The sequence below is a fragment of the Narcine bancroftii genome, chromosome 1, assembly GCF_036971445.1.
Source record: "Narcine bancroftii isolate sNarBan1 chromosome 1, sNarBan1.hap1, whole genome shotgun sequence".
Lineage (NCBI taxonomy): Eukaryota > Metazoa > Chordata > Chondrichthyes > Torpediniformes > Narcinidae > Narcine > Narcine bancroftii.
The window spans coordinates 192,484,812-192,505,629 of record NC_091469.1 but is presented as its reverse complement, the minus strand read 5'-3'; the positions used below and the strand labels follow the sequence as shown (position 1 = coordinate 192,505,629).

The 20,818-nt window shown below is 40.4% G+C and overlaps 1 protein-coding gene across 13 annotated transcripts in view; it reads right to left on the bottom strand.

Moving 5' to 3' along the window:
* Nucleotides 1-4,376: 4,376 nt before the first annotated feature.
* fubp3 (far upstream element (FUSE) binding protein 3) overlaps nt 4,377-20,818 on the bottom strand; it is a 129,701-nt gene continuing 113,259 nt past the window's right edge. For 12 of the 13 annotated variants that reach the window (XM_069886039.1, XM_069886044.1, XM_069886055.1 and 9 more), the window contains 2 exons: nt 8,397-8,533; nt 4,377-6,066 (listed from right to left, as the gene is read on the bottom strand). In XM_069886039.1, coding sequence (XP_069742140.1) covers nt 6,058-6,066; nt 8,397-8,533 — 146 coding nt within the window. In that variant the 3' untranslated portion in view covers nt 4,377-6,057. Of the gene's footprint in view, nt 6,067-8,396; nt 8,534-17,434; nt 17,590-20,818 lie in introns of those variants that run through there. The other variant, XM_069886121.1, reaches the window with a different exon arrangement.

Genomic DNA, 20,818 nt, shown 5'->3' with positions numbered 1-20,818 from the left:
TGTCCGTGCCCTGCTTGGTCGAAGGTGGAAGGAACTGGCCAGGGACTGAAATGGTCTCGCCATAGATCAGTTCAGCAAAGGAGGAGCTGAGGTCATCCTTGGGCGCCATGCGCATTTCCAGTGGCACCCAGGGTAGTTCTTCCACCCAGATGGGCTTTTTGAGGCGTGCCATCAATGCTGCCTTGAGGTGGTGATAGAACCTCACGACTAGGCCATTTGTCTGGGTGGTAAGCCGTGGTACGATGAGCTCTGTTCACAGGGCAGAGAAGAATTGGGCACCCTGGTCTATCGTAATGTCTGCCGGTACACCAAAGCAGGAAACACATACGGAGAGGAAAGCCCTTATGCACATATCAGTAGTAGCATCTGGGATGGGTTTGGCCTCCGGCCAACGAGTGTACCTGTCTACCATGGTGAGCAGGTAGCGTGATCGTCGGGAGACTGGCAAGGGCCCGACAATGTCGATGTGTATGTGCTGGAACCTGTGGGAAGGATTGTGGAAGTCTTGGAGCTGATGTCTGGTGTGTTGCTGGACCTTGGCAGCCTGGCAGTCTGTGGAGGTCTTTTTCCATTCTGTGACCTGCTTACGTAGGCCATGCCAAACAAATTTTGCTGACAGGAGTTGCACTATTGTACTGATTGAGGGGTATAACAACCCATGGATCATGTCGAAAACCATCCTCCTCCATTGGAGGTGGATGAGAGGGCAGGGCTAGCAGTGGAAACGTCGCAGAGGAGCATTGCGCTGTCAGTGTCCAGTGGGAGGTCTTGGAGCTGCAAACCCATGATTGCTGTTCTGTAGCTGAGAGTCTCTGGGTCATCCAGCTGTGTGCAGGCCAGACTATATGGTAATTATAAGCTGTGACAAAGCATTGGCTGTGGGTCTGGAGTGCATCTACAACCACGTTGTGTTTTTCCGACAAGTGGCAGACAGCAGTGGTGAATTCAGAGACAGAGGGAGAAATGTCTTTGTTGTCAGGCAGACCATGGATTGGAGGACTTCGAGGAGGCAAAAGTTAGTGGCTTGTGATCGGTGTATACAGTGAACAGATGCCCTTTCAGGAAGTAACGGAAGTGGTGGACGGCCAGGTAGAGGGTGAGCAGCTCCCTAACTAAAGCATTGCATTGTGACTCGGGCGGCCGCAGGCATCAAAGCAAGAGGCTGCTACGAGTCATTCATGAACTGCTCCAGGACAGTGCCCACAGTGATGTTGGAAGTGTCCACTGAGAGGGCCATTGGTACATCCATTCATGGGTGTACCAGCATCGTCGTGTTGGCCAGGGGTTCCTTAGTCTGCTTGAATGTACTGTGAGCCTCCTGTCCATTCAAACTCCCTCGACGAATCCGACATCAACGTGAAAAGCAGGCACATGGTTTTGGCAGTTGCCGGATGAATCCGCTCTAGAAATTCACCATGAACACGAATTCCTGAAGTCCCTTCATTGTTGTTGGTCTGGCGAACCACTGGATGGCCTCAACCTTGGCTGGCAACGGGGTAGCTCCTGCTGGGGTAATTCTGTGGCCTAGAAAGTCTATCTCTGTGAGGCTGAACTAGCACTTCTCTGGGTTGATGGTGAGGCTGAACTGTATGAGGTGGGTGAAAAGCTGGTGATGTTTCATGTGCTCCTCGGGCGTGCTGCTGGCAACCAGGATATCTTCAAGGTATACGAAGAGGAAAGGCAAGTCCTTTCCAACCATATCCATGTGGCACTGAAAGGACTGCGTTGTTTTTCAACCCGAACAGCATGCATAGGAACTCAATAAGGCCAAAAAGGGTGATGATTGCAGTCTTCTGTTCATCATCTGGGATTTGATGGTATAGCCACATCAGGTCGACCTTGGAGAAGAGTTTTGTCCTGTGGAGATTTGCTGCAAAATCCTGGATATGGGGAATTCGGTGGCGGTCCAATGTCATTGCATCATTGAGACATCTGTAATTTCTGCAGGGCCTCCAGCTGCCATTGGACTTAGGCACCAAGTGTAGGGGTGAGGCCCATAACCGACGAACAATGCCCAGTTCATCCATGTGCCAAAATTCTGCCTTAGTGAGGGTGAGTTTGTCTGGTGCTACGCGTCAGGTGGGGTAGAGGTAGCAATGTGGTGTTGGATGCCATGTTTGGGCTTGGCTGCCGGGAACTGCAGGCACAGAATGGAGGGATAGTCCGCCAGGAGGTGGCTGCACTGGCCATGCTTGGTCTCCATGGAAGCGGGCTGGGTGGATGGTTCATTGGACTTGTCAAGAGGCACCATGTGGAAAGTCTCTGCGTGGACTAGCCGTATGCCCTGGAGGTCAACGACAGGGTGCGCCTGTAGGAAATCCGCGTTGACCAGGGGCTTGTCCACCGAAGCGAGTGTGAAGGACTATTTGAAAGTGTTGCCGAAATGTACAGGAATCTGTCTTTTTCCTATGGATTGAATGGTGGTGCTGTTGGCGGCTCGAAGGGCTGGGTCCTAGGGCTTTGTGCATGTTTCAAAAGCAGTAGAGGGAATGATGCTTATCTTCACCCTGTGTCCACAAGGAACCAGTAGCCTGAAATGCTGTCCCAAACATGGAGAAGGCTATTTCTTTGGCCAGCCTCTGTAGCCACTAATGACAGCTGGCTCCATCGTTTCCCGGGAACGAACATAGCTGGCTGCACTTGCAGGCGGATGCCCTCCAATTTTGGTGATAGAAACACTATTTGCGATCGGACCTGTTTTCTGATGGGTAGCAGCCCGCTCATGTGGTGGGCTGAACTTGGTGTTGTCCTTGGTGGTGGCAGTGAGACATGGTTGATGGAGTCTACTGCCTCACGTTTAGAGTGGGCGAGGACATCTGTACACGCCATAACCTTGCGCGGGATGCTGAAATTGGCATCGGCCGATAGGATCCTGAGGTCCTTGAGCATCTGTTCAAGGAACACTTTCTCGAACATGAAACAGGGCTTGTGCCCTTTTGCCAGTGTGTGCATTTCTCCCATGAGGGGCCTGTCGCCCAGACCATCCAAGGACATGAGCCTGGCTGTTCACTCGCATTGTGAGAGGCTATACATGCTAACGAGTAGATTTTTCAGAGCCATGTCTTCTGGCAGCACCTGAATAAGGTTATCTACTCGTGAGGCGGTTTCCTGGTCGACCAAGCTGACAATGTAGAAGTATCTTGTTGAATCACAGGTTATCTGTTTGATCTGGAACTGGGCCTCCTCTCGGGTGAACCAAACGCAGGGCATGTTTATCCAGAAACTCGGCAGCTTCAACCCAATGCTGCCTACAGCTGCTTGTTCCATTGTGTTGAGTCTTCAGGGTCACCAATAAAGTGTGTGGTGAGTGAGCGCAGCACAGAGAGTGAAGCGGCAGGCTGTTTGCTCAGGTATCACAACTAACTGCATTTATTTGAATCTCGCATGCAGCCTTTAAGCCTGACTCTGTTCCACCCTTACGCACCGGTGCTCGCGTGTGTCCCGGAAGAGACGGTCCCCCTACACCATCTTTGCGGCGGCTACCCCACCGTCCACGCGTAACGGGGCCGGTTTGCCGCTGCAATTATGTAATGAAGCGGCAGGCTGTGCGCTCAGGTATCACAACTAACTGCATTTATTTGAATCTCGCATGCAGCCTTTAAGCCTGACTCTGTTCCGCCCTTACGCACCGGTGCTCGCGTGTCCCGGAAGAGACGATCCCCCGACACCATCTTTGCGGCAGCTGCCCCACCGTCCACGCGTAACAAACGGGGCCAGTTTGCCGCTGCAATTATGCAAAGCCTTCAAGTATTCAAACTGAACATCATAGATGCTGTGATCCTCCTCACATTAAACCAGTCATTTTTTTGGAAAGGAAATTAGTCAATGTGAATGCTCATCATTTCAACATGGGCAAAGTGAGAATTCAAGTTTTAAAGATCGCAGGTGCACATATGATGAAAAACAGATTTTAAGGAACATCTTAAATAGCATATCCACATAAAGGCTTGCTGCTTTTCAAACAACCAGAAATTGCAAAACAGAAGTCAATTAATATATCCTCTCTATCTAGCATTTCCCATTTAGCCAATGTAATGGGAGGGTAATTATTATTAGGCTGGGCTACTTCATTACTCCTGCACACTTCTCCTGAACTCCAAATACAGACCCATCTTCTGACTGTTCGAGAAACTTATGCAATTATTGCTCCATATTGGCTTGCAAAAAAAGTGTAAAGAACGAACTCAACCTGGACTGGACCAAAGGTCAGATTAAACACACCCTTTTTCTGGAAGAACAGTAATGAAGAATATACTGGTTTTTAAGACATCCCTTCTCATAACATCATATCAGACATATCTCTCTGTAGAGAGAAAAAGGGATAATGCCATTTAACATCTGACATCAACCAAAAAAAAAATAAAGCAAAATCAAAGTCAGGCCAAATTTCCCACAAAGAAATGTTGTGGACATTTTATTATAGAGTGTAAAATGCAAGTGTCAGTAAAATAAAAGGGATACATCTCTTTAACATGCTGCACAGAGCTGTTCATTTTTTCAAACCAGTTGCGCTTCCCAAAGTTAGATATCTCGAGCATTAATAGAAAAAAATCAGTACAATTTAAACGGAATGTCCAGAAAACTTCAGGTCATTAAAAACAGAACTAAAGTCCCTGGTTATCTACACTGTTAACTGTACAAAGGCAAATACTACAAGTTAAACAGCTTCAACTTAATAACCATCCCCTTTTAATCAACGTAATTTTTGTTTCACATACGTAATTAATACTAGGATTCATTCACTTGCTAAACATAATCATACATATTAGATCACACCACTTAAGAATAATTAAAAAATAGTCATTAGGATGGCTCGTGGAGACTTTGTCGAGTCCATATTTGAGAAGTGTATAGCAAACACAATCAACTTTTTTTGGTTTTTATTCATACTAAAAAATAAAACCTGTACTCTCATTTATTATCTCATCTTTCTTTTCAGGCAATTATACAGACAGTTGCAATCTAATTGCAGGACAGATTCAGAAAGGATACGATCATCAAGTCTTTAACTCATGGGGGGGGGGGGGGCGGGTGGTGGCTCCCCTTTCAGGCCAGAATGTTTATTTTGAAGGGGGTAAAACGGGATGGAAGGCAAGCTAAAATGTGAATGGCAGTGTTCTTCCATTATATCCATGTACAGATGTGCACATTGCTGTTCAGTTAATTTATCAATTACAAAATGTGCCTAAATTTGTTTTTTTTTATTTTTTTTTATATAACATTTTTTTAAATCTCATCTTTGCCAACAATCACCTACGTAAAACATGTATTTTGGAAAAAAAACATTAAATTATTATTCACAGTTCTCATTTTAACTCCTTATAAAAAGAAGTTTCTGTTGTGCTAACTTCCTTTCTCTTCGTTTTGCCTCCTTCCCCACACAATAGAATTAATAGACCAGTACAAAAATTTACCAGTCCAACACAGTTTTGTATTTAGTGCCCAGTCACATAGGGATGGAGGCACAGTTTCACAAAAGTGAGACATATTATAAATATATATATAATATATATTATATATATATATACTGTGGTCGTTAGTACCGTTCGGTCAAACACTGTACAAAACTCTAGACCGATAGATAACCTGTGACTCGTGCTTTGCCATTACTGAGTATCAGGAAATGCAGTACCAGCACCAATATTCCTACCCATCTATCACAGGGATGTATATATTTCAACAATGCACCACCTTCAAGTCCCCACATTCACACTACTTTTATACTTTTAAAAACTCATGTGTAGTGCAGCTGATGTTGGGGAGTAATTTAAAAAAAATTTAAAAACAGAACAAACAACCATTTGCATTTTAGCCTGTCCAAACCATTGATTTGGTTTAAGAATCCCCAAATGTTCATTTCACAACATCTGCACCCCTCAACTTCATTATTACTTCATTAATGGTAAATCTAGGAAGTTATCGTAATAAGTATTTTTTTCTAGTGTTCAGAAACAAAAGTTTAAGATTTTCTTCTTCAAGGCGTCATGATTTTTTAACCCTTTATTAAAAAAGGCTCCACATCCATAATGATTCAAATTTCTTCACAAGGACATCAAATTATTGATCCTGTAAAAGAACGGCAATAAATGTTAATGTTATGGTTGCCCAGGGCAGTGGTTAAAGAGTGTTGTGGAGACGATGATTTTACAAATCATTTGCAAAATTTTACAAAACCTTTTCCTATTTTCCCCAGAACATTCACTGTTACTTGGCTATGAAAGGTAAATAAAATTGAAAGAGTGCAGGGAATATTCACTAGAATGTTGTTGGGATTTGAGGAAATGGGTTAAACAAATTAGGATGATATTCCCCGAGGCATAGAAGAATAAGGGGTGATTTGATAGAGGTATACAAAAATATGAAAGGTATAGATAAATGCAAGTCAGTTTTTTCCACTGAGGTTAAGTGAGATACAAACCAGAGGACATGGGTTAAGGGAGAAAGGAGAGAAGTTTAGGGGGAATTTCTTCACAGTGTAAATGGTGGGAGCATGAAAAAAGTTGCCAGCTGAAGTGGTGAATGGGCTCAATTATAACATTCAAGAAACATTTGGACAGATACATGGATGGGAGGGATATGGAATGGGTGCAGGGACTAGGCAGAATAACAGTTCAGCACAGATTAGAAGGGCCAACGTGCTCTTATAGTTCTTGGGCTCTTTAGTTATGGAGCGCTCTTCACATTCCCATCAACTTTATTGCTCCTCCTCCAGTCTTGAATAAAGGTACCTATAAGAGAGACATTGAATCCTATTCTAATCTGAGATCTACACTAAACATACATTTTCAAGGACAGAGCACTGATTAGGAGCAAGGCGCTTTCATTATATTTAAGACTTCAGTGCTCAAAACCACAATGGCAGAAATGGGCTAAACCTGCAAGGGTCAAGAAGCTGTTCAATCGGCTCTACTCACTAATCAAACAGGACAAAGTGAAAGATACTTTCCAATTGTTTGCTGCGTCTCTCACTTTACAGATAAACAACTTAGAAGGGACTCAGCCAGTCATGCAGCACACATGGGTAGAAAAGATTAAGCAATGTTTCAGGTCAGGTGCCTTTAGTCTTGATAAAGGGTCCCAACATGAAACATTGCTTGATCATTTCTATCCATGGATGATGGTGCTGGTTTCTTTGGAATCTCAAGATTCCAGCACGTGCAATTTTCTCTACAACTTTGAATACTAAGACGACAGAGATTGACAAGCAGATAAATTTAAGCAGGAAATTCTAGGATCATTGGCAAGCACATATTCCAGGAGCATTATTCATAATTTTAGAAATGGGAGGGGGGGGGCAAACAATCAGGACAGAAGGACTCTTTGACAGCCACGAGGCTCTGAAGTGCAACCAAAAACTTGGAACAGCCCCTTCATGTTCACAAGTCATGTCAAAATGGAGAACGAACTTCCTCAGGCAGAAAGCCAGGGAAGCACAGCCTAGGGGGTCGAGGAACTTTTTTTAAAATGAAGAACTGCTTTATGAATCCCACTGCACCCTCCCTCCACCCAGTTTCCAATGAAAAAGGTCTCTGAGTAAACGACCCCTCCATTGGAGAATTCCTCCTCACCAGAGGTCAAACCAGATGATCACATCAAAGTTGTATCGTTATGATCCTTTGCTTTTGGATTTTACACAGAAAAGGTTTGTACTCCTGACGACTCTGTAGCCAACGACAAACCAAGAAGGATTTTATGTGAAAATTAATTACCATTCCCAGGGAATTGTGATAATGTGGAACTTGCACAACAGTGAGTGGCTAAAACATGTAGGATAGACTTAGAGGGAAGGTAAATGAGGAAAAATGAAATAGTTTACGTTGCTTTTATAAATAGAAGCGTGAAAGGAAGCGAATGCAGAGCAAAAATGAATATCCCATTCCTGGAATCCACACAATGACACAAAGCTATATAAAATGTCAGTCATAGAGATGGACTTTAATAATACTAAGACGACAGAGATTGACAAGCACATAAATTTAAGCTGGAAATTCTAGGGTCATAGGCAAGTGTGCGCTGCAAATCAGTCACCCAGGATACTTAAAGTCAGGGTAATAGTCAAACCTTTTGGAAAATAGTTTTACTTGAAGGAAATAAAAAGACTAGTATGTGGACAAAAATAGGGTGTCTCCAATTTAACAGCTCCATTAACAAGCAAGAATAAATAAACCATCTTTCTTTTAAAATGAAGCTCAGTGCTAAAGATACTGATGAGCTTCTCAGATGTGCAGTTTCCTTACACAGCCCCTTCCTCCAGGCAAGAAGTGCACTTTGGATTTTCATTTGATGACCTGGCCAGGATGAGAGACTTGAGGGGCAAAGTGGCAGCTGGCAATACTCAGAGCACTCTGCAATGGAAGTATTTCTATGCCACTTGATTAAGTAACACCAATACATACCTGATGACCAGGGGCCTGCCCTTGTGTGGCCTGTCCATAGTACGCTGCTTGTTGTCGGTAATACTCTGCCCAGGCTGCACTATAATCCGGTTGCGAACTCTGTTGTGGAGTTCCTGGAGCAGTTCCTGTAGCCTGAGCTGATAGGTAAAATAAAGCAGTATGATTACACATAATCAAAGTACCAAAATGTTAAAATATAACTAAAAAAGAAATTGCAACAAACCAAAGCAATGAATCAAAGATCACATTTCATCTGTCAGGAGTTGGGAATAGAAACTTATAGGAGATGGTTATTGGGAGAGAAAGGAGGGTCAAAGGTGCTGTGAGAAATAACTCAATGGAGGAGGAAAGGGGCTGTCATTAATTAGCGCTCCAAAAGTTTATGGTAGCATGAATAGGCCAACTTCCCCATTAAGAAGTCATTTTTTGGGCAACTGACCTTTGTTCTCTTTCTATGAAGATTATAATCAATCCAAACAAGTGACGCTCGGCCTTCAATTCATCATCTTTACATTATGTTCAAAGTAATTTTATTTTACAAATGTTAAAACTATGTACAATGTACTCAGCTGAAGATGCTCAAGGTGCTCTCCAGCTTGTAGAGCCCATCAGACACAGAGGGGCTAGATTGCAAGCACATATTCCAGGAGCATTATTCATAATTTTAGAAATGGGGGAGGGGGCAAACAATCAGGACAGAAGGACTCTTTTGACAGCCACGAGGCTCTGAAGTGCAACCAAAAACTTGGAACAGCCCCTTCATGTTCACAAGTCATGTCAAAATGGAGAACGAACTTCCTCAGGCAGAAAGCCAGGGAAGCACAGCCTAGGGGGTCGAGGAACTTTTTAAAAAATGAAGAACTGCTTTATGAATCCCACTGCACCCTCCCCCCACCCAGTTTCCAATGAGAAAGGTCTTCTGAGTAAACGACCCCTCCATTGGAGAATTCCTCCTCACCAGAGGTCAAACCAGATGATCACAGCATTCCTGAGCAGGAGACACATGGGGAATCATCCAAGTGCAGATCAATGGAGGATGCCCATTCACATAATATGGAATAGCATACAAAATATTCTCAAGTCGCATGGAACCAACTCCAAAAGATGATTTTGGGAACTGGGCTGAAGGATCAATCCAGACTGCAAACTAAGCCTACTTGCCATCAATTTTCCTGGAGGCTGCACGTTCCTAGACTATTTGATTTGTCACTCTTCCAAAGTTCTCTTTTGCCAGCAGGAAGTACTCTGGTTGGAAGAAACCTTCCACTTGACTGAATGAATGATGGTAACAGACAATAATCTCCCACAGTGAAGTTCACATGCCAATGAGAACTGAACTTTGTGAAGGCATGCCCAGGCAGAAAAAGAATACATCAGCAGCACAGAACCTGAAGGTAGTTCTATATACAAGATGTCCGCAAGATTCAAAAGGTAGGTGCACACCAGAGACTAAATGCCCTCCATATAGCCCAAATATGTATTTCCTTCAACAACAGGCCTTTTCACTCTGCGGGCGAGAGGCGACCCTACTTGGACCGGAAGAAATTCCCGAGAAGACAGGACATCACAGGCCTTTCCCTGTAGTTTTCCCTCCCTGGTAATTTAGCAGGGATCCCGCCCCCAGCAATGACGTAGTGAGTGGTGCATTACACAGTTACAGGATGTCCTACCACGGGGAGGAAAAGAAAAAAACCGCACAATAGAGAGCGAGTGCAAGCGCAACAGGCAGAGAGAGGGAACGAGCAAGAACAAGTGCAAGAGAAAGAGCAAGAAAAAGTGAGTGAATAATATATTATAAATAAATAGATAGAAATTTAGTGATGACCAAGAGAAGGGTACTCAGCTATTTAAATAGAAAATAGGCTCTGATGGTCTGAATGCACTTTTGCAACCTCCTGAGTAAGCTCTTCTTTTAAAAGACAGCAAAGCGAATGACGATGAACTGCTTCTTACACAGCACAGATTCTTAAATATTGGGCAAATGTGACCAGATAAAATCATTAGAACGAAAATCATTGCTGCTTAAGTCGGAACTTCATAATTTAAGGTAACAAGCATCAGCACAGTTAAACCTTCATGTTATATTAAGCTTGGAAACTATTTTGTGAAATTTTATATTTTGTAATTTGAATATATAGGATTTTAGAAATGCAAGAGAAAAATAGCAGAAGGAACTGATTTATTGAAGGAAAATTGAGGTTGACAAGTTGAAATGCTGAAATGAAAACACAATGAAGCAGAAACACAAGCGATGCAAGCACTGACGTCACGACACTTCCCCTGCTCAGCCATTTATTGATTCACACCACAGGGAGAGAGCGGCCCAAGGAAATTACCTGGGTCCGTGGCCCTACCTAAGAGATAGGGCCGTGGATCTGGGTAATTTTCCCAGGCCGAAATTTTCACACTGCAGGTTCACAGGAGGGTTCCCAGGAATCCCTATTTTACACTGTGGTGTGATAAGGCCTATTGATGCAACATACCCTCAGGACTATGGTTTCCATAAACCTTTCTCAACACCTGCCAAAAAACATTTGTTTTTCAAAGAACAAGAGAAGTGACTAGTTGCCCACTGCTCCACAGGAATAAAGAGATTCTTCCAATGCCAACTACATTTAACAGAATTCAAATGTTATTTAAATATTTACAAACATTCCAGGCACTACTGGATACATCAGAAAACCCTTTTTATACACCAATGACATTCTAAATTTAAATTCAATTAAAATGTAACAGCTCCATTGCAAGGAAATATGGCTGCAATTTGCATAACTCTTGTTTCTTCAGGAGAGAGGGTGGGATCTTTTAAATCCACCTTGGTGGACAGCCTCAGTCCAAATGTCTCTGCATAATGTCAACATCTCCAACAATTTACCTGCCAATCTGAAGTGCTGGCTTGATTAGGTGGAAGGATTAGGGTGGTGCGGTTAATGCAATGCTATTACAGCGACAGTGATCCTGGTTCGAATGTGATGCTGTAAGGGCGTTCGCCCCATGTCTGCGTGGGTTTTCTCTGGGTGCTCTGGCTTGCTACCATGTTCTAAAGATGTACATGGGTGTAATTGGGTGGCATGGGTTTGTAGACCGGAAGGGGTCTGTATCTCCAAATTAAAAATGAAAATGTCTGGAGATAACTCGTATCAAAAGCAATTATGATTTTAAGATAGTTTTACACTCACTAACTCATTAGTGTCTCTACTTTAAAACTTTTCTCTGGGTCAAATTCCTAATTTGAAAGAATAGTAATATTATTGTAAATAAATTTTAAAACCCAATGTTTTACGAAGGTATGCTGCTTCTTGTACTCTTTACTGTCAGTGCAGAAAAATGTAATCAACCTTCTGCACTTTCACCATGTTTAAAGCACATACACCACAAGCAATTGTCAAAACTGTTCTGATCACACTAAACCAATCCAGCACAGTTTTCTTACAAATGCCATGTGGAAATTATCATTCAATCTGAATGGTTTTCTTGACATTGAGACCTAAATGCACCCTGCCTAGTTTATGGAAAGGTAGCAGTAATACTCAAACAATAACTATAGCTACACACTTGCTTCAGAATCCTGAAGAAATGTTTTGCCATCGCTACAAACCTGGACAGAGAATTCCCAATAAACAAGGCCTTTTTCAGAGACAAATGGCAAGAGATTTTTGGGGTTTTGTGGGGGGGGGGGGGAAACAGAGTATGAGCCATAGCAGGCGCCACAGCATGCCAGAGAGACTTTAAAAATCAGCCAGGGAGAGTGAACATTACACCAAATCCAGTTTGTAATGGCTTTCATCCTCCCATTAACCCCAAAGTGCACAAATGAATATGGCAAGATTCAGTATTTTCAGAAACAATCACTGAACTCTCAGCAATTAAACATTTAGTCACAATAGAACAATTTTGACTGATGCCAGGATGCTTGAGCCATTCAAATATAAAGGATCCGACAATTAAAATTTAGATAGTATTTAATTTCAGTCCTTTAGCCTACACTCATGCTGTAGCAGTTATCTAATTTATTTGATTATATTTATGCTTTTTCCTCTTTCCCCTACAGATGTCTTGCATATGTGGATGTTAAAATATATCCATGGGTTGACATTAATTTTGATAGACAAGCATTTCCTACAATTAATGTAGTTTCTTTTATCAAAAATCAAAGGAAGAATAATACTCAAGAGGAAGGGCAGACAATGACCTTTCAACTATTTGCACCGTTCTGATGGTAACTAAACAGAACCTGATTTACACATATTGGATCATTGTGACCTGGCTAAAAACATATCCAAGTTAATCTAAGATGGCTCTTAGGAATGGAGAACTTAAAATTATGCCACCCGTTAAATACCATTTCCTTCGCACCCATATTAAAGTTTACATTTGCAGATCTAATAAACATACCAAACGGATAGATTTAAATTGGGGTACTACTCCCGTGATCCTCAAATTTGGAACATAGAGCGGAAGCTCTTAGCATTTTACAACAGCATGCAAGAGTGATGGGGAAATGAGGTGAGCAACTGTAATCTCTTTCCTGACAGAGTTATCATAAACAAGATAGTGGCAAGTGCTATAAGATTACAAGATACTACATTTTTAATTTAGTAAAATTCCCCACGGCGCACACAGATAAAAATTATAACAAGCCAATGGAAGGGTGACTGAATGCACAGTGAGAGAAGAGGATTTTAAATCTTGTATGAGGAGAGTTGATGAAAATGCAAATGGATTTGGGGAAATAACTCCGGAATGAGGATCTTAAGCAGATAAAACAGCCTTAATTGTGGTAGGGGACGCTGCAAAGATCCAGAGAGAACAAAGTTGTGGGAGAGTGGAGTATATTATGTCAAGGTGAGACTGCAGAGTTAGGCAGTGTCAATATCATTAGGTTATTCATACACAAGAATTATTTGTGAAGCCATGATGGTCAACACATGTCTGCAAGGTTGGGTTTAGAGCAAGTACACAGGTGAAGGTATTTCACTGAGTCAAAATCCACAGAGACATCTGAAAGTTCTTATTTCATGCTGCTTATAAAGTTTCAGAATGGTGGTAAAGCCACTGAGATGGTGTTCTTTGAGATGGAGAAGATAGGGCTAACAAACTCTACTGAGATAAAAATTTGAGATTGTGATCATTAAGATTTACCAAAGACATGATGCTTTCAGCAAACCAGCAATTGCACTGGTGTTCGACACAGAATCAGATTTAGCAACAGGACTGAAGGAGGTAGGACAAGAGGGCTGGGTGCTGAACTCTTCCAGTTCCTCGGCTGTCATTGCATTGTTCCTGGCTAATTGAGATGAGGCCCCTCTATTTAAAGGATCCTTTATCATGATCAAAGCTGACATTTGAATGAATTTATACTCCGATATATTAACACACAAATTCCAATAACCACCCTCTCCTAAGTGAGTGATATGAAATGATCAGCTTGCGCTAACATGCTCAATAACAAATTTGGGATTTCACAAATGAAGCACTTGCTTGCAACAGTAAACCAGGCTGAGATTCAAACAGTTAGTGATGGAACCTGAAATATGAATGAATCAAAAAGCTACAAATACTCAAGAACATTCAAATCCCATTCAGCTTCCCCTCCATCTGCATCAGATTGGGTTGTCCATCCATATGTTTACAAAAATTGGACAGTGATAAAAATATCAGAACCAGATTGAAACTTTTATATCCAAAGAGAGTTCAAATCATAAACTTGCTTTCCCTTGTACATTCGATGAACTCCTTCATTCAGTGAGCTGAGATGCAGAACTTCTGCCTGAAGAGGGTCTTTACCCTGAAACATTAATTGCCAATTCCACAGATGCTGCCCATCTTGCTGAATGCTTCCAGCAATTTGTTCTTATTTCAGATATCTGGCATCTGTCGTTTATTTTTGATTTTGCACTTTCTCTTTTACCCTCAGGATATCCCAACACACTTCACAGCTAATCAATTACTTTTGAAGTGCAGTCACAGACAAGTTGTCAGTATTGCATAAAGGATTAGAGATGAATGACAATTTAATTTTTTTCCTGGTTGTGCTGAATGAAGGATGAAGCATTCAACAGAATGCAAGAAAACTCAACTTTAATGTAATGGAGGCTTCTGCAACATACAAAGAAAACTGGGTTTTAATGTACATTAATAATTCATTAAACCTTACCCACAGTTCTATGTTTGGTGAGATTATGGCACAAATATTCAGCAAGGATGCTCAGAATTTAAGTTGAAAGCCATCTTTGTTGGTACCACACTTGCCTCTAGGATTTCAAGTTCAGATGTTCTACAATATTCTGCAAGTAAACACTGAAGCTCTATTCAGTAAGACACAATGAAAAGCTATTTCTTTATTTTGAATTTTATTTTTCCCTATATACACATCAAATTTTTTTCATTTTCTACATAGATAAAAACAACTTTTTCTTACAAAATAAAACAACCCATTCCCCCTCACCCCACCCCCCAAACAGTATAAATCCATACACGATCAGGGCTTACATCTGGGTTTTAAAAAACTAAAGTCTTCATTGGGGAGCTCACATTTTTATAATAGCACTTTAAAAAAAATTATATTTGGGCCCCTATATAATCCAAATATGTTTGCCATATTTTTATAAATGCATCATATTTGTCTTTTAGATTGTATGTGATTTTTTTTTCCATATATATTCATCCAATATATACCTGTTCATTTGTCTTCCACCATGCTAGCTGTAGAGGGGAAATCGAACTTGCAAGTAATGGCAACATTTTTTTTGCCACAGATAAAGCTATTTTAACAAATGAAATTTGGAATTTAGTTTATTACTTATTTCAATAAAATTGCCGAAAAGTTAAAACTCCAGGTCATCTGCGAAGGGCACCCTGTTTTCCTTGTTAGTATTTCAGTAATATTCTGCCAGAAAGGTCTTACCTTCACACACAACCTCATAACATGTACAAATGTTCCTATTTCTATTCCCAGTTGCTGCTGGGTCCATAAAACTGTAGAACTGATCTGACTGTCTCTCACACACACACACACACACACACACACACACACACACACACACACACACCTCTCTGCTTGCAAAACCACATGATTCTCTTAGAACAGCAAGTTCCCCTCCAGACAGAATGCAGCTCCGACAAGCTCTTTCATCTGTTGCCTTATTGTAAACAACAATCCATTAGTTGTCTCTTGAGCACTCTTCAAAGCTTTTACAAAGGCTCTGAGGCCCCGACATGTCTAGCATTAAATAAGATCTGTTTAAAGTGTTTGTATGTGACCTACACTAACAAACCCAATCTATCTCCCAAAAACATTTCTATATTCTGTCACAGCATTATCTTCTTTTTTATACAATTTACCCTTCCTATTAATCCTGCCCAATATTCTTCCATATTTTTCTAATATTCTTTGTAATTTTATCAATGATTCAGCTGGGTCAGACCTACTGTATATTTCGGCTTACAAGGTGAGTCACAAAATCCAAAACCTCTCAAAAAATTGGGGGTCAACTTTTACGCCGGATATACTTTTGAGACCTTAAATTCAGCTCAAAATCCAATCCACACTGATCCGGCGAATAAGTCAACCCTTGAAAAATCGATTCAGTGTATAAGTCGACCCTGAAAAGGAACAAAAAACCCAACTGCGACAGATTTTCGTTGAAAACAACACAATTAGCATCCTTCAAAATCGCTATTATTGTCTGAAAACAACACATTTAGTACCCTTCAAAAATCACTCTCGCTATCATTGTCTGAAGCAAAGATGATGTCAAGCACATCCATACTTTCACAGTTTAAACTTCACAGCTTAACATCAGTGTCCCACAATAAACCATCTTCCGTGCCATGCACAAGAAATGCTATTTTATCACTCTATACTTTAACTTTGTCCCATGCCTCGAGCACAAAGTTACACAGCATATCAAGTGATGCAGCACACATTGCCTCGGCTTTTGTAAACAACATTTCTGTATTTGACATCCATGTATTCCATTCCTCGTGCACATGGTCTTTGAATGGCTCATTCAAGCAGACATCGAGAGGCTGCAATATAGATGTCAAACCACCTGGGATAACCACCACATAAGTATTATTTTAGTGTTCTCAGTTAAGTGGCTTCAAAACATATCCCTGACCAGCAAACTCCATTCTTTGTGTAAACTGCCTGTTCCACACATTGTCGAACCATAGTTTTAACACCTTTCCATTCCACTGTTCTATTGCCAATCATGTCAAAATTCATAAGGGTTTCATCCATGTTTCCAATATTTGCCAATGCAAACTGGTGTTTCAGTTGGTTACGTTTAATAAACTGGTGAAAACTTGCAACTTTATGATCAAGATCTTTTGGTAGTTTCTGTGCAATTTTTGCTTTTTGATGTAATACCAGATTTTTCCTGTTCATGAAACAATTGCACCAGCCTAATGTAGTCTCAAAATCTTTAAGGTCTGGGTGCGGCTTGGCCCATTGCAGTGCAAATGTTCTTATTTTATTTCAAATGTTCTTATTTTATTGCCTCTGATCATGGACCTATTCTGCAATGTGATTTTCCAACTCGGGCCAATAAGTGATTCCTTTTCTCAAAGAACATTGCCCTTTCGATATTTTTCTTAAAGTCTCTTCTTTCATCTTCCAATCTCTAATCAACTTTTCATATACATCAAATTTTCTTCCAGCAGTGCAGTTGTTGTTTTCTTGGCCTTTTCTATCACTTTCAACATAAAATTCGCTTCATATTTCGTCGAGTGCTGCATTATGTCAATGGACACTCCATGATATCAATCACCTCCAACCAACAACCAGCAGACCAATCCATGCGATCTATTGGGGGGGTCGGGGTCGACGTATACGTTGGTTAACTCCCCATCTCAGGCATCGTGAGCTTGGCGGGGTGGGGGGAGAATCTACTTATAAGCCATTCAACGAGGCATCTCAGGCAGCCAGAAAATGGGGATCAACTTATATGCTGGATATACCATTAAACCCTTAAAATGAGGCTGTAAGGGAGGGGGGGGGGGGAGAAACGAAACTAACTGATATGCCAAAATATACAGTATATAATTCACACCATCAGCAAATAAACTAATTTTATGTTCTTCCTGTTCAACTTTGAAGCCTTTAACATCCAGATCTCTTATCTTCACCAGAGGTTCGATAGCTAGGAATAATAATGCTGGAGATGGAGGACGTCCCTGTCTACTCGATCTACTCAAGGGAGAAATAGACAACATTTGGTTATATTTTAATTTTAGCTTTTGGATTATGGTAAATAATTTTTATTCAATTTATAAATTTTCTACATATACCAAATTTTTCCAATGTTTTATATAAGAAAGACTATTCTAGTCAATCAAGTGCTTTTTCTGGATCTAAAGAAATAGTTATGTTTGGATTCAACCTTGATTTTTCCATATGTAATATAATGAATAATCTACCTAGGCTAATTGAAGAGCATCTTCCTTTAACAAATCCCACCTGATCTGGATGTATTAATTTTGGTAAATACTCATCCAGTTCTGTTGGCTGGCACCTTAGCTAGAATTTTATTATCTGCATTCAGGAGTTATTTTGGTTTGTATAATGAGGTTTTTAATGGATCTCTACCTTTCTGTGGTAGCAGTGCAATTATAGCAGATTAAAAAGTTTCCGGGTGGGTCTGGGTCTCCTCCGCCTGGTCTAACATCCATCAACAAATCTTTGAATTGTCTATAGAACTCAGGAGGAGGCCCATCTTCCCCAGGGACTTGTTCACTTGTAAAGTACCCAGAGCTTTCTCCATTTCTTCCCTTGAAAAAGGTTCATCCAGGTCATTATTTTTCCCTCTCTTCTAGTTTAGAAAGTTCAACATGTTAAAAATTCTTCCATCTCTTTTTTCATCTGATTTGTATAGTTTCATATAGTATTGTCTAAATGTACTATTTATTTCTGTTTGATTGTATGTTATAGTATCAGCTTATGTTTTTATTGCATTTCTCATTCTGGATGATTCTTCTGCTTTAACCTGCTAAATAACACTTTATATGTCCATTCTCCAAGTTCATAATATTTTTATTTAGATTTTAATATCATTTTTTCTGTTCTATATGTTTGCAGTGTGTTATATTGTAAGTTTTTTGTTCTGTATTTTTCTTGTGTTCTTGATGTCCTTTTCTCAATTTTGTTACATCCTTCTCGAGACCCTCTAAGTATCTTGCATATTCTCAAGATTTTTAGTATAAGAAACTATTTGTTTCCTCAAATAAGCTTTAAGCATATCCCACATTAGAAAACTTATCAGTGGAAGGAAGAGTGTTTTCACAAAATATTTCTATCTGTTTCTTAATAAATTCACAAAAATCCTTCCTCTTTAATAATGTAGCATTAAGGCACTATCTATATATAATTTCTTGCTTTTCCATTATCATAATAGTTAATGTCAACGACAAGTGGTCTGATAAAAGTCTTGCCAAATACTCCGTTTTTAAACACCCTACTTTGTAACTGGGGAAAAAATAGGTCAATCCTTGTACATGAATCATGTACCCCTAAGTAGAACTAATAGTCGCTTTCTAAGGGGTTGAGCCGCCTCCATTTATCAATTAAATTTAAATCCTTCATAAATGATAATGCCATGATAATGCCATTTTTGCAGCGTTCACCCACATTCTCACTGATTTGTCCAATATTGGATTAAACAAAAGTTGAAATCTCCTCCACTCAATATATTTCGTCTTTCCCCCTGCAGTTTTTAAAGACAGCCTTCATAAAGACCATCATAATTTGGGGTGTAAATGTTCATAAATGTCCATGATTCTGCATAAATTTTTCAAAGTGCCATTACAAATCTTCTAGCTTGATTGGTTTGGGTCTATTCTATTATTATTATTGGTATATTTTTATTAATTAAAATCACTACACCTCTTGCTTTTGATCCAAATGAAGACTATATCACTTGCCCCACTCATTCTCATTTAATTTTGCATGTTCCAATTTGGTAAGATGTGCTTCTTGTAAGAAGACTAAACTGAAACTTTGTCAGAACACGATTCGTTAAACCACGGAATCGCTTATAGCGCGGGTGTCCGTGGACCCCAAACTACTAAGGGGCAGGTTGATGATGATCAGCCGGTGATCCAACTGCCAGTGTCTGACAGCGGGACTTCGGGGCAGGGCACTCTGACACATATGCAACTGTTCCGCGGCCCCGCTGTAACGTGGTATAAAATCTTGAACCCCATCTACCGTGTTCTAATGATGTTTTACTGCACATCTCCCTTTAAATTTTTTTAATGTATGCTGACCCATTTTCTCTTCACTTACCCTTTAATTCCATTAACATTAAAACTAATAAATTTTATGTTCTATCCATATTCTTCTTTAAAACAATATTTTTTTAAAAAGTAAAATCTCTGACTCTTCAAATAATAGTGATCCTTCCCCTTTAAGTAAAACAGACAATATCCTTGCTCAAATGTTGACGTATACGTAGAGCCCTGAAAGCTCGTGAAAAAAGCCCACAGAATCTTTTGAGGAAGAACCATTCCTTTTGGCGCCATCTATTTTTGCTACTCCTTTCCAGCCATCATTTTCCCCCTTAAAACAGAGTCTCCACCCTGCTACCATTTTTCCCAGATTTTTTTTCTCCTTTTACTGTGCTCCCCATGAGCATTTCTATACATTTTACTTTTAAAAAATAAATACAGGACGGTTTCGTAAAAATAAAAAAAAACATTTACTGAGTTCCATTTTAAATATTTTCACAATCATCTCCCTCGGCAACCTTGATCTTTGTTTTATAAACTTTGCGGAAAATCTTCTTTGCCTTGATAAATAGCCGGTTCCCTTCTCCAACTTTGACCCTCAAAGTTGTGGGATAGATCATTGAGTATTTCAAGTTCTTAACACCTAATTGTCTTTTCACATCTTCAAATTCTTTTTTTTATTTAATCAAGGTCGGGCTAAAGTCTTGAAAAAAAAATAGTACCTTTACATGATCAATCTCAGCTGGGCCATAATTCTGCTTAGAGTAATCATATTCTGCTCCCAGAATAATCTCCTATTCATGGTAGCTTAAAAGTGTCACCAGAACTCTTCTTGGTCTCTGATCGCCGGCTCTTCTGGGCCCAAGTGTTCGGTGAGCTCTCTCGATATGCAGTTTTTTTTCCCCAAATTTGTCTTCTCCCAACACTTGTGGGATCCATTTTTGAAAAAAGTTCACTGGGTCTCTTCCTTCCTTTAGCTCAATAATTCAGACATTATTCCCTTGACTAAAGTTCTCCATATAATCAATTTTGTCAAGCAGTCCTTGTTTATCCGACTCCCATTCTTTGGCTTTTGATACTCCCAAAGCCTTGAGTTTTTCATGCGTTTTTGTCAATTCAAACTTTGCTCAACCCATTCCCTCCATCAGGTCTTCAACAATCTTATCTCAGACATTGTCATAACTCTCATCACC